We start from the raw sequence: 25,196 nt of genomic DNA, 5'->3' as shown, positions 1-25,196 counted from the left end.
AACAGTCATCCTCCCAGCAGTGCAGATATGACCCAGGTCTGGCTTGGACCTGGAGGTGAGATTTCCAAGGGAACCCGTCTGGGGCTGGTAAGGGGTTACAGCAGGGTGGTGCAGCGATTCAGCAGCCCAAAAACGCCTCCGGCACAACGTGCAGTACCGGGGCTGGGCGTCACACGGCTGCGTTCATGTCTTGGGAGGCAAAAGCAGCTGGGGCTGCCTCTGGACATCTGCCTTTCCGACACCAGGGCCGGGTGGGGACATGCCACAGGCAGCACACGGTTTTATCCCAGCTGCCAAGCGCTGGTTTGGGTCTTACTGGCCTGTTGTCAGCTGTGGGTGCCAGGGACCCTGTGGTGGTGGCACTGCTGGGACCCCAGCCTGGTTCTGGGAGCTGTGCAGAAGCCAGGCTGTGTGCTCATGTCTACAGCAGTCATGGTTTGCTCTGTTTGTCTATTCAATGCATGAAAATACACCTTAGAAGAGCATTATTCTGCCTCTGTCTTTACTACACAGGCTCAAAAGCCAGATTTTTTGAGGGCACATCAGTGCTTAGAGATGCAGATGGGCACCCAGGTGCCTCTGAACAGCTCTCCAGGCATTGCACCCCCTTTTCGCGCACATAAACACCCTTTGCAACCCACTCCTTTAAAATCCAGCCCCAAGCCTCACCCGTGTGCTGGGGCAGGCGCCTGCAGCCAGGTGGAGCGGCTGGTGCAAGCTCTGGGCGAGCCTGCGCGTCGCAGTGCCGTCTGCGCTCCGAAGCAAAGCCCTGCGCACTATGCACGTCACAGGGACCGTCTGCAGGCGTCGGTGCAGCATCAGTGCCTTCCCCATCAATTGTGCACAGAAATGGTCCAGTGGCATAACCTAGAGTGGGGCGAGCACGTTACCAGCATCCCTCCCTCCTCCGTGGCTGTGAAGAGGAGCAGATTGTCAAGGAAAGAGCATTTGCAAAGCAAGGAAAAAAAAAAGAAAAACACAGGATCATGCCCATGTGCCAGGTCCTGAGCGTGGCTGGCCAAGGGATGGTTTCTGTCCCCAGCCCTGAGCTGCTCCCTGGCCGATGGGATTACGGGTGTGGGGTATTTTCGGTGATGCAGCAAGCTGGCTGAAGGTATTCACCAACAGTTTTCCCTTCTCCTCCCAGGATGCCAAACGCAGCATGAGGCCGTGGGTCGGGAGGCATCTGGCCGGGTCCGTGGGATGGCCCCACGCCTGCTGTGTGCAGGAGGCAGGGCACGTTTGGCGGCAGTGGCGGAAGACGAGGTGGGCGCAGGGATGCCCTGTGCAGCAGCGATGCTGGTGGTAATTTTTGGGATGTGGGGTCCTGCCAGCTCCCATCCTGAGGGTCCAGGCCCGCCACCTGGATGGAGACCGGGTGCAGGTCCCGGAGCAGCAAAGGCAGGATGGGGAGCAGCTGGCGGGGGGCTTGGCGGCGAGCTCCTGGGGGGGCAGAGGAGAGAGATGCCAGTTCTCCCGCTGCTTTCCCCCACGCCAGCCTCCCTGCTCTCTCCCCTTTCCACGCTGCAGTCACTTGATGGCGTTGGCGACATGATCTGCGCCGAGCAGCCCCTGGGCTGTGCTGGCAGCAGCCCGCTGCCTCCCAGCCCTGTCCCAAGGGCCTTCACGGGGGAAGCAGCCGGGAAGAGCCCTCCGAGCCTTCCCTCTCCTTGTGGGGCAGTTTTTGTAGCTGGTGTAGCAGGCAGGGCTGGTGCAGGGCTCCTCTGAGCCGTGCTGGAGCTGCAGGAGAGGTGCAACTCTCCTGGCGAGCTTTATACAGGACATGGCACGGGGCCCTGCGTCCTGCCCAGGGTCCCTTAATGCTTGTGCTGGCCTGGGTGATGCAGAAATCCCCGCTGGCAGAGCAGCTCCCAGGGGAGGCACGTCCTAAGCCTCCGTGCAGGAGAAGTGAGGGGCTTGGATCTCAACCGTGGCTCTGCCGTAAGTCACCGCAGCCAAGAGAGCTGCCAGGCTGAAGTCACTCTCCTGGAGCCTGAATTCCCCTCTCTGGCAACCCCATAATGAATTCCCGTTGTGCCTAGCTGGTAGAGAGCATCTTCCCCTTGTTATTTCTTGCTTGCTTTCTTCCCTAAGGCAAAATAATCCCCCCTCCTTCCCCTGCCTGGCATTTAATCATTTCCCCATACCTTGATGGCCTCTGCCACATCTCAGCAGCGAGATGACCTTCATTGTCGCTGCCTGTAGCAGGTGAACTCTTGCCAGCTCCTGACTTTACAAGCCCTGTTAGCATGGCCTGGAGCATCCCGGTGTGTGATGGCCTCCCCAGGGCTCGTGGAGGACTCCCATGCCGGAGCAGCTGAGCTGGACATGCTCCTGCGTATCCTGGCCATGTGGGTTGCATCCCCCTGGATGCATTCCCCGACCCCCGTGGGCAGCTCCTGGCGTGAACAGCCTTTGCAGTGGAAGGAGAGGAGGATTAAATCGTGAATGGCCGAGGCTGTTGGCTGGGAATCAGGAGTGTGCCTTGAGACACAGCCCTCCTTACTGCCCTCCATCTTCTCCTCCGCTGTTGTTTGATTTGCTCCGGTGCCCTGGCTGCTCTCCCCCATCCCGACCAGCCCTGCTTGCTCTCCCTTGCTTTCCCTTTTTCCTCCCTTAATGCCGTTTTCCTGCCTGAACGCCCGGCGAGCTCATGGCCTTGATGTCTGCCATTCATGTCTTCCGTGGCATTTGCATATAAAGGTGGTTTTAATAACGTAGGACTGCTAGGAAATGAGAAACTGATGTATTTCACTGCTGCTGGCTCCTCCTGGGCCTTGTAAATCATTGCATAAAGCATTGCAGAGCCAGCCAGGGAGAACTGCTGCCTAGCAACTTCTCCCGATGCCCCGGGGGAGCTGGATGTGGCCCGAGAGCTACCTGAAAGGTCTCCTTTGAAACCCTGGGTCTTGGGGGAGATGAGCTGGAACGGAAGAAAACCTGCTCGGGGAAAAGGGTTGAAATGTAATTGGCAGAAGTAGCCACTTTGCATCTGAATGTCTCCGCTAAGCAAAGCAGAGGGATGAGTCAGCCTTTGCAGAAGGGATCTGGAGATGCGGGGCAGCAGAGCCACGCCACCGCCACCGCCCCGAAATGCAGCCGGGACCGGCTGCCTCCGGGTGGGCAAGGGCGTGGGAGGGCAGGGAGGATGCCTGCCTCCGCCTGCCTGCTCTTCCCACAGGCTAAAAGAAAACTCTCAAGGTCCTAGTCTTATCCTGGAGAAACTTGTCAGTTTGGAGGATAATGAGAAGCAGGAGAGCCAAAAAAAGATGTTAGCCCATTCTGCCCAGACTCAAGGAGTAGGTGGGTGCGGGAGGTGGTGAGATGCGTGATCCACCGCTGCAATGTCGACCTCTGGGGCTGCCTGTCCCCAGCCAGGCAGGTTTCATCTGAACCTCCTCCCTTGTGCTGGCGGGGATTTGGGGCAAGTCTTGCGTCTTCCCACCAGGGTCTTGTCTCCATCCCCATCTCCACCAGTGGAGCCATCAAGCCCAGGTCTCGTCACCTTTCTGTCCTCAGGGCTGCAGAAGCCAAAATGAGGTGGTGGGGACACGCAAGTGTTTTGAGCACTCGGGGCTCCTCGTTCATTCTCGCCCTTCCACCTCTCTCCAGCTCGCTGTGGGTGACCCCACCGCCACCAACCCCGGGAAGATGCCAGGGCTGATTAACCGGACGACCCGCTCCCCGCTCCCCCTCTCCGCGTCGGAGGTGACATCGTGCGTCAGCGGCTATGCCTTCGGGATGACAGCCTTGCTCACCTACCGCAACCCAGAAGCCCAGGCGTTTGAAGGCAAGTTTCAAGGGGTGAAGCTCCCAGTGCAAGAGCTACTATGGGAGTTTTAGAGGTGGGGATATCGCAGCGCTGGGTTTCCGTGCATTCCTTAAACCTTTAGATCTTTTCAGGAAGAGTAGCCAAGGGTATTGTATCCTCAGTTGTACCCTCAACAATCCACGGCTACAATTTTTGAAGCATGAAAAGTCCCAGGAACATGCATGGAAGTGCCAAGAGGGAGCTGGCCCCTGCGGTCCTGGCTGGTGGGTCCGGGCAAGTGCTTGGTGTTGCTAAAAAGCCTTCTGGCTGGCAGGTCTCTTTGTCTACCCCTTGGATGAGTGCACCACTGTCATCGGGTTTGAGGCGGCCGTGTCCCGGCGTGCTGTGACAGTGCAGATCAAAGACAAAGCCAAAATAGATGACATGTATTTCGACGGCTGCAGCCTCCCCGATGGAAGAGCTCGCGATGGAAGGGGGTCAGGTGAGGGGGTCAGGGGTGTTTCGCTCCCTGGGGTGGCTGGCTGTCACATGCCATGGCATCGAGGGGGTTCCTTTTGAAAGGCTGAGCCTTGGGTTGTGGTGCTCGTGTCCTTTCAGTGTCTGCCAAAAGCAGCAGTCTCATCCATTTTGGAAAGAGCTGTTGCTTCGGGACAGCTGAAGGAGTGGTGCAGTGGGCTGGGGCTGGGGCTCTTTAGAGAAATGCTGATGTGTGCAGTGAGGGCTGGTTTGGGCATTTGATCCGGGGCTGAGGTGGTCGTGGGAGGCCAGGGGAGAAGCATTTTCCACAACTGTGACACCATATCTCCCTGGTGTGGTTCTCTCTCTGTGCAGGAAGGATCATGATGGATGAGGACTTGGAGAGGATTGTTTTTGTGGCTAACCTGGGCATGATTCCTCCTCTGGAAAGCATCTCCATCTTCATCAGCACCTCCTCTGAGCTGCAGACACTGCCCAGTGGGGCCGTGAGAGTCCTTCTGCCAGCTGTGTGTGTCCCCAGGGTCCCCCAGCCCAGCCTGGAGAACGCCAGCAGCCTTTCCAGCCACCAGCTCCGAATGTACGAAAAACCACGGGATGGGATCTGTCTGGGACTGATCTGGGGGGATGCAGGACTGGCAGAGCAGAAGTCTGCTGTTGCTGCGGGATGCTGGAGAGCTGCTGCAGGCTTTACCGCCGGCAGATCTGCAGTTCTTGGGGGGATATAACACGTGCACAGTGTTGACTGGGGTTCATCTCACCGGCAGGGACAAGCACTACTGTGGATCGGGGAGCCCGGAGCACGGGAGCAGGTTCTGCCTGGCTCAGCTGCTGGAGAGTGAGGCCACCAACCCCTTTGAGTATGAGTTCAGCTTCCACCTGGAGATCCGGGGGCCGTGCTTGCTGGCAGGTGGGAATGCCAGGGCCGTCCTGCTGCAGCAGGCTGGTTTATCACCTTCTCAAGGCAATGTCCACACTCTTCCTCCTTCTCTGCCCCCCCCCAGGGTAGAGTCTGTTTTGGCAAGTTAACTGGGCTGGGGTGGATTTACCAGTGCAGTGCTGGTGTTAACGTGGGGCATTGATACGGCAGAAACATCACGTAGTCCGCTTGGTTCCTGTCCTCTGCCATCTTGCTCTCTCTTCTCCCTGGTCTTCCCTGTCCTCAGTCCCTAACCGCACCTTGGTTTCCCCGGCCAGGCGTTGAGAGCCCCACACACGAGATCCGAGCAGACGCCGACCCCTCCGCTCGCTCCGCCAAGAGCATCGTGATCACGCTGGCCAATAAACACACCTTCGACAGACCCGTGGAGATCTTGATCCATCCAAGTGGTAGGTGGGCTCTGCTTCCTCTCTGCTGGTCTTGCCCCTTCCTGGGACATTCCCCCCTAGTGCTGGACACAGCTGGATTAGCTCTGGTTTTGCAAGTACTGTCAGGGGTTAGGCTTGCTAGGAGAGAATCCCGGACCCTCTCAGGGTTGCTCATGCTGCCCAAGCTCAGAGATATTGCTCTGTCTTCACAGCTGAGGGTGCCTGCATCTCTTGCAAGCCTCAAGGTTAGCTAAGGCTGTTCTTCACCCGATTCTTTGCATTTCCAGAGCCCCACATGCCTCACGTCTTAATGGAAGAAGGTGATATGACGCCTGCAGAGTATGAACGACACCTGAAGGGGAAGAACGATTTCATTAAAGGCACTAAGAAGGACCCCAGTGCTGAGAAAAAGGTGAGAAGCAAAAGCTGCAGGCGTTAGCTGAGGCTTTCCTTGGGACTGGAGCTGTGCAAGTAAGTGATTGCTTGCTTGCTTGCGTTACCAGATATTACACTGGCCCAATAAGCTCTGCAGCATCCTCCCTCAGAGAGGGGCTTGTGTGGAGGAAGAGGGGAAAATTCTGCAGTGCTTTGGATAAACTGAGTGTGGAAGAGGCTCCGAGATGGTTATTGTGTGTATAATTAGTACTAGTCTAGCATAGCATAATTAGATAGGTACATTGTTATAGCATTAAGGGTATTATAATTATTGCAGTGACATAGAATAAAATATTCTTTTAATTGCTCAGTAAATGTTTACCATTTCTGGATAGCTGTCAGAGAGAAATAAGTGATTTTACTTAGAATAATGAGCTGAACTGAAGACAAGGTAGGAGAAACTTCTCTTTGTTCTGCTGATCAGCAAATAGAAAAATATCTGCTCTGGGATTTGTGCCTCGTCTTTCAGCAATTCTGAAGCAATGAGTGACAGCCTAGCACTTCTGAGCTGCCACATCAGTGTGTCTGGGATGGGTGAAGGGTAGTGCACTGGGCAGAGCCCTCTGAATTTCCAGCGGGGAGTCTTCACCTGAGGCACACGTCGCACTTGTGTAACCACAGCCCCGGGCTTACTGTGTCAGCTCCCTGTTTTACATGCACAGATGTTCTCATTTGTGACCGGGGATGCTCATTTCCCCTAAAACTCATTCTCCACATGTCTGAGCCCGGGCCCCCGCTTGGCAGACATCCCGAACCTGCTGCGAAGGTGCCTCCCTCTGCTGCCGCAATTTCTCCTTTCACCGGAGACACATCAACCCTCTTCTCTTTCCTTTTGCCCTTCGCTTTCTCGTGCAGCGCGATGCTGGGATCAGGACTGCGCTTGCTCACACGGCAGGCGTCTCCTTTAATTGTGTTCAGCGTGCGGCAGGTGGAACGAAATGAAACTCCCACGCTACAGCTCAGATGGCTCCCTAATTATTTCTGTGTCTTTTAGCACGTCAAATTATCTGAGGGGGGATCATTCCAGAGCCATTTCTCTGCAGGAAACCCACCTCTTTGCCCCAGGAGGACTGGGAAGCAACTGCACGGAGAAGGGCAAGAAGCAGAGAAAATGCCCTGAATATCTGGGGTAGATTATGGGCTAGAATTGCTGCGGCTCAGAGCATGACACTGGGCATCTCTCGGCTTAAATGAATTAGCCCAGAAATTTCAGCGGTAAATGATAATTAATTCTCATCCCTCGGTTTGTTATGCAAAAACCTTGGATGCTCGTCAGCTAGCAGGGTGGTGGGGACGAATGCACACTGGAATCAACTCTCGGTTGACAAGATCTGATTAGTTTACTGTAATTGGATAACGGGTGAAGGGGAACGGAGGGGAGGTGGGGAGAAGAGACGGCGCAGATGAGATGCTTGCTTTGCTGGCTGACCTGTAGCAGCAGCTCCGAGGCTGTTTACTGAAGCCTTGTCTGTAAAATTCACTCTGAAGTCAGTGGGAAATCCAGGTTATGGGCTCATCCTGATCAAGCAGGGATTTTATGTCTTGGGTCCCCAAGCGCATCCCAGGGAGTGCTGCGGGTAGGTCCGGGGGCACAATTCGGTCTTCGGGCAGGGACAGCAAGGATCCCTCTAGTCTGAAATGTGGTAAACATCCATGCTGGGAAAGATGTTAAACAAAATAATGTCGTACGGCTGGAGGAAAATGGGGATGGAAAAAGCCCTTCCAGTTCCCAGAGAGTGATTAATTTATACTCCAAAGCATGAGAGTGAAATGCAGGAGGATGAGGCAGAGCTGGGGTGACGGCGAGGTACTCGTTGCTGTGAATGGGAGCCGTCTTTTCGCAGGGGTCGGAGAAGCAGCACTCAGGCAGCGCAGCTGAAAGCGAAGCCTGCGTGTACATGTTGATCCGCAGGGCCTCTTGAGTTTAGTGAGTTATGTAAAATAAAGGTCGGTCGTTAGCTCGTAGATCTAGGAATATGACTCACGGCTGGAGAAAACAAGCCCAGTTATTTAGGGTCTGGTTTACTCCTGGTGAAGCCAGCAAGAAACAGCAGCCTTTGAAAGAGGAAAAAAAAGGCAAACAAAGGCCCCAGGGCCCGAGCTGCTTGTTGCGGTGGATGTTTCCACACTGCAGACCCAGGGACGAAAAGCCACGGGCCGTGCTGATGTGGTCCCGGAGCTCCCTCGAAAGCAGCCGCGCGCTGATTCACTGCAGCCGTGGCTATGACCCGGGACTGCTTTATAGACACAAACCAGCAGATTATAAACCCATCACAAGAGTTTTTTTCCAGTTTAATTTTATCACATTTTTAATGAAGATTGATACTTGAAAGTAATGAGGCAAAATGCAGAGAGCCATCAGAGCTATGTACAGTACAGAGACATACATCATGTGGGTTCCTATCGAACGATGTCCTGAGCGGCCAGTTCAGCTTTCCAGAGCGTTTCAATCCATACAAAGAAAAATGATAAAAGAAATGAGCAGAAAAAACAGCAAAGCAGAGGCGGCAGGAATGAATCGAAGTGCTGAATACAGCTTGCTGAGGGCTTTATGTTCTTCTTCACTTCATTATTGAGTGCCCATGGACAAAACCTCCAGTGTGCCTCAGTGTGATGCTAAATCGCACTAATGAAGCACATTTTCAGGAGGGATCTAATGAAATGTTTGGAGAATCAGTTTTGCAATGTGCTGCGCAGGGCCAGATCTTTTAATTTCTTCTCCAGGCTCTCATCCACGTGTGCAGGGGGTCCCCGATTTAGGCTTTCTGCCAGCCTTTGTCTCCGGGCAAAGCGTGACGGTGGCTGGGAGGAGGCAGGAATCCCGTTCACCCGCGGAGCAGCTCCGCAGGGGGTACAGACAGAACAACCTGCGGCACAGCCTGAGCTCAGGTGTTGTCACCACTGAGGCCAGAACAAGCCGATCCCTGCCCACAAAAGGCCACGCACTTCCATCTTGGGGCTCGCAGCCCTGCTCTGAGTTCCCTCGAAGTGAAAAAGGGCAGAAAAACCTCTCGAGCTCTCTTTTTCTTTCTTGCAGATGGAAATCATCAGGAAGCGGCTGAACAAGGACATCCCCCACCACCCCGTCATCATGCTCAACTTCTGCCCAGACTTGAGGACCGTCCAGCCAGACCTCCAGAAAGCCCAAGGAGAGTTTATCTTCCTCGTAGACCGCAGCAGAAGCATGAGCGGCGTGAACATCAACCGCGTCAAGGTACCACGCAGGAGGGCAAGTGCCTGCGTGCCAGCGAGGGATGAATATTAGAGAGCAGTGGGGATTGTTGAGTGCTGATGAGTGTTCATTATGAGGGGATGGGGGGTAATTATATGCTGTAGCTTTAGTCATCTCAACCGTGTGGCTTGTTAGGTACCTGCAGCGAAGCTGACTCTGTTCTGTTCCTCTTCCTCTTCTTCCTATCAGCGCATCAAATGCAAAGGTGTTTTCTTTCCCCTTCTTTGCTGGCTTGCTCGTCTTCTGCATCCCTTCTCCAGTTCTCCCTGTCTCCAGGAGGGCTTGGGGCGATTGCTGCCTAGGTGGGAAGCTCCAGGGAGCTCCAAGGGACACTTCAGGGTGATGTGCTGATCATGCATTAGGAGACATTTTGCTGATGGGCACCTCTGTGCACCCGGAGAAGTTGTTTGAACATGATGCATCCCTTTTTCAAACACAAATGAACACCTGCAGTCTGGTGGAGGATTATGAGAGGTGTGCTGAGACGTCTGGATAAAAAAGGGGCTGTAGAGAGGCCTTGTCATCATATTTTGTAGGTCTGAGGTTCCCCTGTCAGGTATGGCTCTTACACAGCCGCAGGTTGCCCCACGAGAGCTGGGCTTGGCTTTGTGCCACTGCCCGAAGGATCTGGAGAGGCTCCTGCCCTGAGCCCGCTGGGGACCACTCTGTCCATCAACGGGGAAATCACTCCGGTAACTATTTAATTGTCGTTATCCCTGCCTAACGCGCTTTGGAGGCCAGGTTGGTGTCTGATGCCTGCCAGCTGGCAGGTCCCGGTGAGAAGCTGCAGTCTCTGGCAAAAGCTCTTTTGGAAAGTTTCTGTCTTGATTTTCGGAGCCAGGTAAGCCCCAATAGCTTGATGAATATCGCGTTCTCCTGAGCAGGGCATGGGTCTGCGCTGCCCCGTGCATCTTTGTTGAGGACAGCGAGGGAATTGCAGAGGCAGGCTTCATCTGAGGGGTTTGATTCCATTTGGATCAGGTGTCCTGCTCACACCCTTTCCTGACACAAGTGCCACCCAGATTTAGACCCAAAAACTCCCCTGGGTACGGCTGCACCCCTTTCTGCAGGACTCGCTGCCCAGGGCGAGGAGCAGGGAGCATCTTCTAGCCCATCTCCTTACCCATCTGTCTCCGGTTTCCATGGGAACTGCCAGAGGACGGCCACCTCCGGCAACAAGGATCGGGATGCCGGGGAGCCTGAGGACGGCTGCAGCAGGTCCCCTGGGATAGGGAGGCTGTCCCCTGTCCCTGCATCCACCAAAGGTGGTACCGCCTGCCCTCTGCACCTTTCGGAGCCTGGGAATCAGGAGACATCTCTGCCCCAGGCCAGATTTTTGCTTTCTGACTGGCAACGTGGCTGGGTTTGGGCACCACGGTCTCTGCAGCTTCCATGGAGTCTGGTTTGTCCCATGGGGATGGGGACCCTGCAGGGACATAGCCCTTCTCTGAGAGGTCCTGAACTGGGACTCCCATCTGCAGGAGGGCTGTAAAAACAGGAAAAAGGCTGTTCCCCTTCTGCAAAAATAGTTTGGGGGAGGTATCGGAGATTTTGGAGGAGATACCTCAAAGGAGAAAACCACCGTCTCTCTTTTGAGTCCCCCATCCTTGTTTATGACTTGCAAATATCAGGGACCTCGTGGCAGGGGCTGTTCTTAGTGGGTTTGGGTGGGTTACACTTGACGGAGACATTTGCATCGTCCTCAGCTTGCTGGGCGAGCGGCGTGGCAGGGCTCGGACGTGCGCAGCGGGGAAAGCTGAGCTGCAGAGTGGTGGTGCTGGCAGAGATGCAAACGGGGAGGGGATGGTCCGGCGTGGGCTGGCTGCCTGCAGCCGGGAGGACGCGGTTCACTGCCGAGCAGGAGGGCACTCGGCCAAAGTGGCTGGGGTGGAAAGTTCAGGGGTTTAAATTTCCTGCAGCTGGTTCCTTTCCCATCCCGATGCAGCCGAGGAGAAGAGCCAGGCCCATGATGGTGCCCACACCGGGTGGGCTTGCTGGCAAAACTAGACTAATAACTGGGAATTGACTTCTCTGGAGGCAAACATCTCTTCTTATTGAGCTGCCGTATAGATATCGAGTGCAACAGGATCAAGATCAATATTTACCACAAGAAGCAATAAATCTTTCCGCTTGCTGAAACAGAAAACAGGCATCGGTTGCCCACTTTGGGAAAAATATTTGGAAATCTGTTTTTTTCCTTGTAATTAGTTCCGAGGTGGGATGTCAGTGTTGAGATTTGGAAGAGTCAGCATCCCAGGAACCATCTGGGAAGCAGTGGTATAAATATATTCTCGTAGGTTTGAGATAACAGCTTGGTTTAAAGTCCTCTGGAGCCTGTTAAAGGGCAGCCCCGTTCTTGTACATTATTTCGCTGATTCGCAGTGCTCCGGCTCTGCCTTGCTGAGTCTTACAGGGGTCGGGGACCCGGCTGACCTGCCACCCATCTCCCTGTGGCTCTTCCCAGGCAGGGGGGTTCTCTACGGGCAGCTCCAGCACCCACCCTCCACGGTTCCTCGGTCTTTGCCACTGCCTATGACAAAGCAAGGAGGCTGCTCTCGCTCGTTTGACCTTGGCAGCTCTTCTCTTGGGGCTGGTTCTAGGGTTTCTGCTGCCCTAGGCAGACTGGCAGGAGTCTGCCTTTATCAGCATATAAGCAGAAAGAACCAAGCCGCTCCTGAACCTTGCCAGCACTTTGCTTTAAATTGGCCTCCCTCTCCTGCCACGCTAATTGCTCCTGCTGCCCCTGCAAGCTCAGGAGCTCCTTGGGTAGCTCTTGCCCAGTGGCTGCTAACACAAGCTCCGTCCTGGAGTTGTCCATGGCCATCACATGTCTGAGACAATTTAAACTGCTCTTCCCTTATGTAAAGACCAGGAATAGGCAAGTTAGATAACAACCTCTGGTGAAGAAAATAGCTTAAAACTGTCTCTCCCAGTTATTTTAATGGATGCCAGCTATGAATACGAGAGAATTGGGGATGGGGGAGGCTTTTCCTTTTGTGTAACTTTAAGCTGTTTGTTTATTTTCTGCAAGTTTGGACATTGAAATGCATTGCGTGTCGCACTTCTCAATTTCACACTCTGCTTCTCACCCACTAGCTCCGTGCTGCAGTACCGTATTGCAAGCACAAATTTAATCAGTTAAAAACAAACAGAAAAATTTGTTCTGCTCTTTTTTTTTTTTTTTTTTGAAGGCTCCCCATTTTCCTCCTTGCTTTGGGACCCAAATATCATTAAGGGACTTTGGAATGAGCAGAGTAATATGCGGTGGTTTCACATGCAGTGCAGTTCTCATGTGAAAGAAATGGTTGTTTTAATATCAAATGCATGCAGACAAATGCCGGTGGGAGTAAGGTGTGATGGCAAGGTAGGACCTGGGCAGACCTTGTACTGGTGAAGCTGGGGCAGCCGGGGAGAGACCCAGCGTGCCTGATGTCTGCTTGCTTTCCCCCCCCCCCCAGGATGCCCTGTTGGTCATTCTCAAGAGCCTGATGCCAGCGTGTCTCTTCAACGTCATTGGGTTTGGATCCACCTTCAAGACCCTCTTTCCTGCCAGTCAGACTTACTGCGAGGTGGGTGAAGGGGGAGCCACATTTCCTTGGTGCTCGGAGGGCGCTGGTGCAGAGGCTGACCATTCTGCTGCTCCTTTGGGCAGGAGAGCCTGGCCATCGCCTGCGAGAGCATCAAGAGGATCCGGGCTGATATGGGTGGCACCAACATCTTATCGCCTTTGAAGTGGGTCATTCGACAGCCCATCCACAGGGGCCATCCCCGACTGCTCTTTCTGCTGACGCACGGGGCCATCAGCAACACAGGGAAGGTCCTGGAGCTGTTGCGAAACCACTCCTGCTCCACCAGGTACGGAGGGCAGCGGGAATCACCGCCACGGGGGCAAAATCCTGGGGGACATGCTTCTCCTTGAACATGGCTCCATCTCACAGACGTACCCGCTTCAGAGATAGCGGCAGGAGAGATTGCTGGTATGAGGCATGGGAGAACCTCAAAGGGTTTGGAACAGATCCCAGAAGTTCAGATGCTTTTTAAACAATCAAAAGCAGGATAATTGGGCTGACAACTTCACAGGCTCTCGTCTGATGCTTCCTGCTAGGAGAGATTGACACACGAACAATCTTCCTTGCCGGCTTGTTTTATTTTTTTAAAGCACATCTGGGTCTGGCCCCAGCTGCTTCCAGGATGGGGCTGCGCAGAATTGAATATGCTGAAAGAGAGCGATGTAAAAAGCAGCTAATTTGTGCATCGAGCTCCCAGCCTGGTTCCCCAGCCCTGATGACAGGCTGGTCTGGTTTCTCCTCTGCCTCTTTAAGGGGCATGAAACATAAGAAAAATGGAAGAAAACCTCATTCTTCTTCCATCCCTCAGCCTTCAGGGCTTATCAGGGAAGCTGCTCTGTCCTTTTTTTACTATATGGAGGTGTAACTGCTTCCCAGCTGTATAGGGCACCCCTCGCTCTGAGAGAGGCGTGGTGGTGGGCTGAACGCCATCAGTCAGAGCGTGGTCTCAGGTGACCCTGGAAGGCAGCGCCCAGCGCACCGCCAAGCCGTGTGTGTGGCCCCTGTCTCAAAAGATCAGAGCCTCATTTAAGAGGGTGTGAGGCTGACCTAAGATTTGCAGCCAGCTGGGGATTAAAAACCTCTAAGAGGAAAGCCCCTTGTGCAGATGCAGTTTGCTGCTGAAGGTGGTTTCTTCCTCAGCTATCCCCTGCCCTGGCCGAACGCTGTATCCCACCCATCCCCATCCCTCCTGGCTTCCTACCGCATCCATCCCCACCGGGCACTGCTCGCTCCTGCCCTCCCTGCCCCAGCTCCAGCTCAGCTCTGGGTTTGCAGCCTTCAGCCAAAACCAAATCCTGACTCACTGAGCTGGGAGTCAGGGGAGCAGCCTCGCCTGGCTGGTTCCTCTTTCCTTGAGAAAGCGTTTATTTTAATTGTGAGCAGAGATAATTACTGGGTCTTTAGTGCTATTGACCACAGACACTCAGCAGGGAAAAGAGCTGAACTGGCAGCAAAGCAGCTTGTTTGTGTTTGCAGAGGAGGCAAGGGCTTGGGGGCCTGCTGGGTCCTGCTGGGAAGCCCCTGAGCGTCGCAGCTGAAGGCTGCTCTTCGGGGAAGGGATTTGAGGTCTGCTGAGAAGAGGGGGCTGGCGGTTCCCAACCCTCCCGCCAGCCACCTAAAAGAGGAACTGGTTTATTTTCCTCCGGACATGCTGGATAACTGCATAGCAGTGGGATAAAGCCGGGCAGGGGGGGGTCTTCTGCCTGCAGGGAGTGGGTGAGCGGCGTGGGGCTGGGGGTTGGGATGGCTTGTCCCCTGGATCCGGATGCTCCCTGTCCCTTTACAGGTGCTACAGCTTCGGCATCGGGCCAAATGCCTGCAGGAGACTGGTTCGGGGGCTGGCTGCCGTGTCCAGGGGCATCGCCGAGTTCCTGGCGGAGGGCGAGAGGCTGCAGCCCAAGGTACGGCTGCCCGCTCCCAGGGGACCACCTCGTCAGGCTGTAACGATGCTCTGGTTCAGCGAGGGGGAGGCCACGGCTCACTAGTGGGTCTTATTCCCCATCCTGCTGCTGCCTTTCCAACTCCCACTCGGCAGCAGGTGGGCGAGCGGGAGGGGATGAAAGAGCATCTTCATCTCCGGCTGTCAGAGGGAGTGGGAGGGTGTGTTTACCCTCCGCGCGGGGATGGGGAGAAGCGATAGCCGCGATACCGCAGCTTTGGCTTCAAAGGTAACTGCTGCCTCAGACACCGGCGAGGGCAGAGGAACCGGCATCAAAGCAGCCAATTAGTTTTGAAGTCAGGCTCAGCCCTGGCGTTGCTCAGGCAAGAAGTACCCAGGGTTTGAGGGAGAGGAATACGCTGCGATAGCTTTGCCTGTTAAGCCAACTGTAAAGCAAAGAGGGGAGGCTCTTCATTTCCACTCTCCCCATGAAGACTGAGTAAACCGATGTGCCTCAAACACACCGTCAGAATGGCTCTGTCCCCTGGTGAAAGCACGGTGCCTAGCCCGTCTTCTGCTGGATGACTAAACTCAGAGAGAACTGGGTCTTTAGCTCCTAAATATCTCCAAAAAGCTGGCTCCTACCTTCCTGATCTCAAACGGAGGAGTTCAGCAGTCCACCCCTCTGCAGGAACCTGGAGCACACAAACACCTCTCTAAGACAGATTGGCATCAGCATTTCTGATGTAAATTAAAAGCAAAGACAGTGAAGGGAGAGGTTTTTTTTTATCGAGCTATTAATAAAGAGCTTTGCAGGCTGTGCAGCTTGGTGCCTTCAGCAGTCTGAGGCATCAATTAATGGCCTTATAAAACACAGCCTGGTGTGTCTTCCTGAGCCTGTGAAAAAGCAGTGAACAATAGAGAACATTTGAGCTGTTCGGCCTCTAAATCTGGTGTTCGCTTCCCCTGGTGTGCAGGAAAGCTCTTGTAGATGGCTCCCTGGTAGGTTTGTCCATGAGATATTCACGGATATCGGTCTTCTCCACATGTGTCATTGGCAGAGCATTGCTGGTCTCCGGCAGTGGCTTGTGCCGGCAGGGACCTGTACCAAAAATAGCAGTGCTGTCAGTCGGTGCGTGAGTGTCGGGGCTTGGGGCAGGGCCGGGGCTCAGACAACTGAAGGTCAACAGCTTTCCCTGGGTGCTGGGGGGGAGCAGGGGATGCTGCCTCGCACTGGAGCAGGATACCTTTGGCCACAAGCTCCCACCTTGCTCTGAGCTGGCAACATGCAGTGTGAGATCAGCCCTGGGCTTTACCAATATCTGCTCTGCTGCCCTCGGTATAACCGTGCCAAGGGGCTGGGGGGGCTGGATGGGTATCAGAGCAGTCGAAGAGGGAGCAGGCTCCCATCTAAGGTCAGGAGAGGGTACAGATCAGCTGATGGATTTGTTTGGGGAAATTTTCCCCTTCCCCTGCAACACATGGCACGTGCACCGTGGCGCACACCACGTCCACTTGCTGCATAACCGCTCCTCTTTGCTTTCTGCCTCAGATGATCAAGTCGCTGAAGAAGGCGATGGCGCCGGTCCTGAGTGACGTGTCCGTGGAGTGGGTCTTCCCCGAGAGCACCGAGGTCTTGGTTTCCCCCATCAGCACCAGTTGCCTCTTCCCTGGTGACCGCCTGGTCGGCTACGGCATCATCTGTGACACCTCCCCGTACATCTCCAACCCCAGATCTGTGAGTCCGTGCTGCGCTGGCTGGTGGGGCTGTCCCGGGAGCAGGGGGTGTTGGTGTGCACGTGCACAAGCGGGCTTCTCAGCTCTTTGTGCGTGGTCAGGTTGTGTCTCTTGCTTTCTTGCTCTGTTCTCAAGGGAGATGGTGGGTGAGACATCGGGGAGAAATAGGAGCTCAGTGGATAAGGGCGCTGGTGCACAAGCAGTGGCTCCTCTTAGCTGGAAGGTGGCTGGTGGATGCAGTGGTAGGACCTATTCCCTCTCTCTGCTTTCCCCCAGGACAAGAGGCGACGTTACAGCATGATGCGTTCCCAGGAGTCGGGCAGCTCTGTTTTCTTTCACTCCCAGGAGGAGGGAGCAGGCGTGGAGAGCTGGAACCACTCCAGAGACTCGGAGGGCTGCTGCCCCGTCGAGCGCACCCCCGATCACCTGGTGGTGGGCAGAGATCCTGGGGGAGAATCGGACACGGACACCGGTCAGATTTTCCTCTGTACAAGTGTGGGTGTGATGCCCCTGTCTTTCTAATCAAGCTTCTGTCATTGCTCTGCCAATTTGCTTGTCTGACAAATAAGTCTCTTTGGCTGTATCGCTGCAAAGAGTCAGAGGGGTTTGCAGGAGGGATGACAGATCTCCCGAGGCTTGAGCGAGTCTATTTGGTTTGGATGTTTTATCCAAACCTGTCAGGAAATCAAGGGAAGCCCTGGAGAACTGGCTTCCCTGGAGAATTTCAAAGCAGCTCTAGCTTTGGCCACATAATTATTTACAAGCTTCCCAAGCTGCCCTCCGGTGTGCAGAGAAGGACAGGAGTGGTCAAATGGGGAGCCCAGCTAGATTGTCCCTGCACCTGCAAAGCCGTCGCTTCCCTGCAAGCCCTGACATTGCAGCTCAAGGTCAGGAGCGGGGTGGGCAATGGATCCAAAGCCCTGTCCCCAGGGTGTCACCCCTCACCATCACAGTTCGGTTGGGCGCTTGTGTCAGGCAACATGTGGCATAAAGCGGCTGGTTGCACCCCAGAGCTGGCTGCATTTCCATGGGACGAGGAAACCTCTGTTACTCACGGGATGTTCTTCCCTTATACTCAGAGAGGAACTGTGCTGCGCATCCCCTCAACCTTGTCAAAAGCAATGAGAAATCATGCCTTGCCAAATGAAATTTTACTCTGACAGGAGAATGTCTGCGTTAATGAAATTTCATTAGTAAACACTTTTTGTCTTCTCTAGGGAGGTTTGGGGAAATGCAGTCAGGCTTTTTCTGGCTGAAAACTGCTCAGACGAAACCTCCCCAACCTGCTCTCCCGACATCCCCAGGAGTTTTGAGAGCAGGCTCTTATTTTCTTTTGTGGTTTCGTTGCTTTGCTTAAAACAGGGCAGGGCTGAGCGTGGCCCCCTCGGCCCCGGGAGGACCGCAGGGCTGGGCTCCCTGCTGCCCACCCTGAGCCAAGGGCGGACGGTGCTGGCTGGTCCCTCTCGGAGCGGAGCTGATCTTCTCTCCCACCATGCAGGAACAGACGTGAAGGCTTCTTCCAGGAGACGGGCGTACAGCACCACCCAAATAGCTGACCACGAGCCCTGCAAGAAGGTGCCCACGGCCAGTGATCCCGGCACCACCCTGGTGAAAAACCCCCTGCGGAAAACCCAGCTGCAGGACCTGCAGCAGGTCAGCCCCGAGCCCTGGCAGGTGGATTTCCAGGTACGTGACCCCTGGAGAGGCTTCGCCTGCAGGCGGAGGCCAGCGTGCAGCAGCGAGGAAGTCTGATGCATAGGGGAAAGAGCCTGGCTCACACTAGTCCTGATATATATATCTCTGTGCCCGTGCTTTGTGCTGCAGCACATCACAAACACGTAGGAAACAAGCCAAGCAGGCAGCAGAGTGCCATCCTGATATCCCATAGCAGTGCCTCCCCATGGCAGCCCAGCTTTTCTTTGCTAAATGCCTCTCCCCTTCCTCTGAGTGGCCTGTGCTTCACTTTGCTCCTCATCTGATCCCCAGGCTGCTGCTTCCTTCGTATTTCCCTGGAGTTTGGCTATGCGATGCAAACTCTCTGTCTGGCTGTGGCATATCTGTGCCCTGCAGGGGAAAAGAAAGTCAGTCCCGAAGCAGCTCCCCCGCTGCGCTGGCTGGAGCCACAGCCCGTACGCAGCATCGGGCTGAGACGTGGACCTGTGTGATGATACATCTGCTGAGCAGTGTTATGTCCCCTGCCTGCAGCAGATAGCAGGTGAAATTTGGGAAGCTTTTTAGGCTGATCTGTGGAAGGGTGGGGATGGTTTTCTCCCATCCTCGGCATTGCCAGGATGCTGGGCTCTGAAATCAGCATCTGCAGGGCTGGGAGGACCAGCAGCACTTTTGTTCCTATGGAAACTCGGAGCGGGATGTCTGGGGCTTTCGTTTCTCTTCTGCTGCGGGTTAGAGATCGCCTGGGTGAAGGGGGGCTGGAGGTGAGATGGGGGGCGAAGGGGAAGAAGGGCAGCACTCCACAGGGGGGAACGAGACCTCTGCCTTCCAGCTGCAGCAATGAGGGTGGTGAACAGCATCGCCTGACGAAGGGCGAGCAGTGGTAGGTTTTAGGGGTACCTGTGACCTTGACTGCATTGCGAAGGTCCACGGAGCATCCTCCTGCCCACAGGATGCTCAGCGTGAAGGCAGGGATGGAAACGACTCCCTTCTGGAGGACAGCAAATGGTTAACAGCATGCATCCTGGTCTTAATTAATTGCAGCCTGGTTTTGCTATCCCTCGTGCTGTGAGGGCTCCCAGCAGCTCTCCCAGCTCCCAGTCTGGCTGCCAGGGCTTGACATTTTCAGGGATGTGAACGTGAGCCCTCAGCTCGTCTCCGCGCGCGCCGTGCTGGGAAGGAAAGATCAGCGCTTGCGATGGGCAGCTTAAACCCCCGGCGTCATTCCTGGCTGGCTTCCTCTGGCTGGGAGGAGAGCTCGGGCAGGAGAAGGATCAGATTTTGAATGGAAAGGGTCTGGCAGGGGCTTCTGTGACCGGCTTGCTTTTAAATATCTCAATCCTAGCTTGGTAAGTAGCTCCTGGAGCTGCCTGCCTCCCATTTTTGCTAGTGGTCTCATAGAGCATCAAAAATTAGGTGGTGATGGAGGCCATGTTCTTGCCTGCCACCCAGAGAAAGCATCTTTCCATCCAGCACTGAGATCCACCACTTTTTACCACCTCCGTCCCTTGCTGTTGTTCTGCTAGGAAGATAGAGAGACAGTCGGTTTTAGGGGGACCTTCCCACAGCCTTGGGGACGGGGATAGAAACAGCCAGAGCTCAGTGTCTCTGCTAGCCGTGGAGGGGGACGTCTGTGCGGGATGTGGCACCGGAGATGATGGAGGGGGGATTCATGTCTCCTGAAAGTGGAGAAACAGTCTCAAAAAAAAAAAAAAAAAGATAAAAATTCCCTTCTCCCCATCCCCTGCGCCTCTCCTTTCGTTACTAAGCAACTGGTCCTTGATCTTTCTGTCTCTCTTCTTTCCTTTGGTTCCCACGTGAAGTCATTAAAATGTCTGGAGGGATGAAACTCATATTTCACCTTCTGCCTGTCTGGGGAAGGAGCCCCGGGGGCCAGGGTCCCTTGGGGACACCCTGCAGGTCTGATGGAGGGCTCTGTCTGGGCGCGGATCCCAGCCGGGGCTGAGCAGAGGGACCTGTGTGTTTGCACGATTGCATCTCACGCGGGGATCGGGCAGGGAGCAGACGGATCAGAAGGGACAGAGCACGTCCATGCCGTCGGCTGCAGCCGGCTCCAGCCCTAACGTTTGCTCTGCTCTCAGCCCTTCGCAGCCAGCCCGCATGTCTCTGCCACGAGGATCCGCGGTGCGGGCGCTCGGCGGCCATCCCTGCTCCACCGGAGCTGCATGTCCTTCTGCCACGACGCCGACTCCCCGCCAGTGCCGGATGGGCTGCAGCAGGCGGTTCCGGGAAGGGGTTTGGGACCACTCGATGCCAGTGCGAGTCTGAGGTCTTCGTCGGACAGCCGGAGCCCTGGGGATCTGGGTAACTGGGGAGAGAGGGAGGCACGGCCAGCCTCACCTGTCCGTGCCGGGATTTCGGTGGCGTTGCACCACGTTCTGTGCCACTGTGTGAAAATTAGGAAGTATTAATTATGGTTTCTTGGTGGCAGTGGGGAATTCAGCTCCCACAGATGTGATTAATTATCCACCTCTCCCCTCTCTGCAGAGTCTGCCCAGCATCCTTCCTTCACGTTTGAAACAGAGACCTCCTCCGACTGGGAACCCCAGGACTTCGACTTCAGCACTGCCCGCGGCTCCCTGCACTCCCCCAGGACCCTCTGCAAGGCGGTGGTGAAGGGGCTAAGGAGCAATGAGCCCGTGGAGTGGGAAGTCGCCTTTGATATCCGCCCTCTCTTCGGAGAGCGGGAGAGCCAGGCGGACGGCGACGCAGACCTGTGGAGCGAGACCTTCCACCACCTGGCAGCCAAGTCGGTCATCCGGGACTTTGAGCAGCTTGCCGAGAAGGAGTGTGAAATCGAGCACGGTAACGCGGAGCTCCCGGCCAGCCTGCAAGCTGGCTGCAGGCAGACCCTGCCCTGCCTCGGGGTGGGCTTTCCAGCAGTTTCAGCAGCCTCTCGAGTTAATACAAGGGCAGGCAGTGGTGAAATATTAGGGAATGTCTCACACAGTTCCCAAATGACAGCCCCTCTCCAGCTGCCTTGCACTTTTCTCCTGCTTCTGCAGCCTCGCTGCACATTAACGTGCTCAAGCTCGTGCTCCTCTGCTTCACACATCGGGTGACGGTGATTATTTTTAAGGAGTTAGTCACCTGGAGCTGGGAGGTGGCATCAAACTCAGAGGGTCCAACAGCAGCCACACATCACTGCTCTGGGCTGCACGTGTCCCTGGGTCTTGTCAAACTTCTCTTCCATGAAGTGCATCTGTGCATGTAAAATCAGAGCAGAAGAAGCAGTAGGCAGAGTTTAGAGGGACACAGTCCCTGCTGGGCATGGAGCCCAAGCATGGAGGTGGGTCTGGGAGCTGGGTCCGAGGAGTGGCTGGAGCCCACGGGGCACATGGACTCTAACCCCGGTGTCTCTCACGTGGCAGGGTCCGGGCGGAGGTACCAGGTCAACGCTGTCCACACCAGCAAGGCCTGCAACGTCATCAGCAAGTACACGGCGTTCATGCCGGTGGACCTGAGCACCAACGCCTACCTGCCCACTGTCGTCGAGTACACCCACACGGGTAACATGGGGCCGGCGGAGGGGTGAAACGTTGTCCTGGGAGGGAGGGTGTCACCTGAGAAACCTCACTCAGAGAAAAACCTTTAAAGCCACGGCTCAATTCGGCACCAGACCTATATACCCAAGGCCATGGCTGAGCCTAACAGCATGCCTGCCACTCTTGGTGGCAAGAACCTCTTCCCCGTGGCCAGGCAAAAGGTCTACTCTTAGGTCTGGATGCCCAGAGATGACCAAGCTCATCAGTCTGTGAGTTTTGCTGCCAACGTGTGTGTGCCAGTCCCTCTCTAACGCTGGCAATTCCCTTCTCTCATGCCAAGGGGCAGCATCCAAGCAAGGCAGCCAGAGGAGCCTGAGCTCAGGAAACAGAAGGCACCGTGGGTTTTCCCCTGGACGTCCCCAGTCAGCTTGCGGCCAGAATGGAGACGATGGATTTTACGGCATGAGTAAGATTCCCTGGGGTTTTGTCTCCTTCCTGGTGGTACAGATCTCAGTGGCGTAGTCTATGAAGGGACATCTTCTCTGGCCTTTTTTTCTTCTGCCTTCCTCTTTGAATATGGTGCTCACCAGACACGTGTCTGGCTGGAGTCCATCTCCTTAAACGGGGAAGAAGCTGCAGTTTACCCTGAAACTCCCAAGTCGCAGGCAGTGGCTGCTGACAATGCTTGGAAGTTAATTGGCAGCCGCAACACAGATAACGTGAGGGATGAAACCGGGTGTAATTAGAGGCAAGGGGATGTGAGACACTTGCTTGTCATCGAATCCTCCGCTAATGAAGACGAGTTGGATTGGACCTCGTCTGGCATTGTCAGGTCTGCAGCTGAATTAAAATCACCCCTGATCAGGCTCATTAACCTGATAATGCCACGGAGAGGGAGAGCGGCCGTGCCGCAGCCTGGCAGGGTGGCGATTTCGGCTGGGCGGCGTTGCTGATGTGGTTCCTCTGTTGCAGATGCAGAGGAGAGCAGCCTGTCGCCCTGCAGCACCCCTTCCTCCTCTAGCTGGGAGCGCTGCGGTCTCCCCGAAGGTAGGGGAAAGAGCTGATGGTACTCGCCAGGGTGTAGGTGCATCGAGTCCATGATTTGGGCTCTTCACCAAGTACTTCTGCTGAGTTTTTGGGGTTTTCATAAAACCTTATGACCTAAAATTAGCCCTGTGTGCACAAGACCTGACTCCTTCCAGGGGTGCTAAGCACAGAGCCTGATGGGGCCCCTGATACAGATTTCCCCCAGTTTCATTTTTGAGAAGCATGGGAATTTCATTATCCACATAGGGAAAATGAGGCAAGGGGAGAGAGGACAGATTTTGCCAAAGACTCAGCAGCAGAACAAGGCACCCCACATCCCAGCACGTAGACTCTGCTCCCTTTTGCCCTCCTGTAGCACCTCATTTTACCTCCAGCTTTGTGTTTCTTCCCAGGGCCATTACAGAGCCTGTCTGCTTCCTCTGCACAAGCCCAAAAATCCATCGAGAGCCTCTTTGCTGCAAGGTATGGACCTTCTTGACCTTCCTCTGACCTTAGCAGATGTCTTGCATGTCCATGGGTCTGATGCAAACACAAGTCTGAGAGAGCTGCAGGAACGGAGGGACGCCCTGGGGTTAGCGGCCAGAGCCAGGACTGAGGGTGGTGCCAGTGTCTGAGGACCAGGGATGGTTTTTGGAGGGGAGGGTGGGCATCAGGAGGGACACGGAGGTAACAGCCACCTTTTTGTCCTCCTGCAGGCTGACCCTCAATAAAACCAGGCTGCTGACTCGAGCTGCCAAAGGGTTCATGAGTAAATCTCCAAGCAGAGTGAGCGAAGCCGGCTCCGAGGGTGACAATGAGAACATAGACTACCTTCCCCTGGTGAGCAGCTTTTTCCTGGGTCTTGTCAGGGTTGCATGGTCACTGCAGGGGAGCAGAGGGCAGGAGGATTCCCCCGGATCCTGCCTCTTGCTGTCTCTGATGGCCATGTCCGATGGTCTGCTCAGAGACAGAGAGCTGTTCCATCCATGCATGCCTTTTGCCTGAACTTCCCAGAAGTGGTTGGTATCTCAGAGCTTCTCTATGTGCCCACCGTTCCTTGCAGGCGTCTCTGCAGCTGGCCTGCGGTGCCTTTCTCATGAATTCAGCCTTCTGCAACGCCGTCAACATCCCCATGGAGAAGCTGAAGTGGACATCTCCCTTCGCCTGCCATCGCCTGGCCCTCAGCCCCTCCAGCTCCTACAGCAGCAAGAAGGCCAGTCCCTCCGGGGAGCACAAAAGCCTCGGCTCCGGCCGGCAGCTCCTGGTTCCCGATGGTGCGCACGGGAAGAGTCCCACCACCAGAGACGTCGCTCTGGGTGCGGTGCCGGAGGGACCCGGCAGCCACGCAGAAGATGCTGGCCGCCTTCGCCACTTCTCAGGCAGCGCAGTGGAAAGCATCTCCAAAGCCCTGAAAGCCGAGAAGGAACTCTCTCCACCGGCCATCACCATCCGCCGCTTCTCCTCCCCGGAGAGCACGCCGGCCTCGGCCGAGTGGCAAGCTGACAGCGGCCAGGGCTCGGAGACAGATGGCTCTGAGGTCCAGGCGTTGCTCTTTGACATTGAGTTGCAGCAGCAGACAGAGCCGGAGGGGATGCTGTGGGCCACGGCGGTGGCCCTGGCCTGGCTGGAGCACAGCTCGGCTTCCTACTTCATCGAGTGGGAGCTGGTGGCCGCCAAGGCCAGTCTGTGGCTGAGCAAACAGGACTTCCCAGAGGGATACAGCCTGGCCACAGTGAAAGCCGCAGCCCAGCAGCTCTTTGTCTTGCTCCGGCACTGGGATGAAAACCTGGAGTTCAACCTGCTGTGCTACAACCCAAGCAGCGTGTAAAGAGGACGAGGAGAGAGGCTTGGGCAGCTTACTGAGGGCGCGGGAGCAGGGACCCGTCCTCAAGAAAACACCTCCAAGGAGCTCAATTCCTCTACTGCAGGGACAGTGTGTGTTTATTAGAGCAAGCCCTGCAAATGGAAGCAGCCCGGGCAAAGTCCTGTGCTCAGCAGTTGGTATTTTGCCCCGGGAGGGTACCTACCAGCTGCCCGCAGTAGGATGCTATTTATTTTTAACTGGAGCAGCACCTCCAGCTACAGCAGTTCCCTCTGATCCTGGTTTCTTCTGGTTCCCAGCCCTGTTCCCAGAGCAGGTCTCCCCGATGCCTGCTAAGCTTGCCCCATCCTCGCTTGGCTGCCTCTTCCCAGCCCCAAATCTCTGCCAAGCCCCCGCTGCCATCCCCCGGCCCCGAGTCGCTGCTCTCCCGAGGGTCCTGCCTGGCTTCTGCCATCTCAGATGTCTTTTAGTGAAGGTGAACATCTGACAACATGCTCATCTCATGGACCAAAGGAAATCCAGGCTGGGATTGACCGTCTGAAGAGCAACCCTGCTGTCACAGCTGGGAGGATGCTGCCTTGCCTCGACCCAGCGGCGCACCGCCAAGCCAGACCATTTGGAGGCTGGGACCAAACCCCGTCACATCCAGACAGTGCTGGGCTCCCTCAGCTGCTCTGCGATCCCAGAGGGGTCTGCGAGACCCCTTGCAGCCGACAGCGTGCCTTCGGAGCTTTGCAGGCAGAGCAAGGGCGCCTGGGACTGAAG

General features: G+C 55.5%; 1 protein-coding gene across 1 annotated transcript; it reads left to right on the top strand.

Annotated features, from left to right (window-relative positions):
* Nucleotides 1–3,651: 3,651 nt before the first annotated feature.
* On the top strand, nt 3,652–24,437 carry VWA5B1 (von Willebrand factor A domain containing 5B1; the record flags this gene model as incomplete). Its single annotated transcript, XM_082329239.1, has 21 exons — nt 3,652–3,790; nt 4,086–4,253; nt 4,604–4,826; nt 5,014–5,156; nt 5,444–5,575; nt 5,842–5,966; nt 9,027–9,203; nt 12,680–12,790; nt 12,874–13,076; nt 14,577–14,691; nt 16,222–16,407; nt 16,683–16,878; nt 17,905–18,092; nt 20,180–20,402; nt 20,586–20,903; nt 21,470–21,607; nt 21,924–22,049; nt 22,556–22,630; nt 23,023–23,092; nt 23,326–23,449; nt 23,673–24,437. The coding sequence occupies 21 exons, from the start codon at nt 3,652–3,654 to the stop codon at nt 24,435–24,437; spliced, it is 3,945 nt and encodes a 1,314-aa protein (XP_082185365.1).
* Between the last annotated feature and the right edge of the window lie 759 nt (nt 24,438–25,196).

The sequence above is a fragment of the Platalea leucorodia genome, assembly GCF_965183815.1.
Source record: "Platalea leucorodia genome assembly, chromosome: 17".
Classification (NCBI taxonomy): Eukaryota; Metazoa; Chordata; class Aves; order Pelecaniformes; family Threskiornithidae; genus Platalea; species Platalea leucorodia.
Note: the sequence above shows the minus strand (reverse complement) of the source record. Positions and strands in the feature narration are given on the sequence as shown.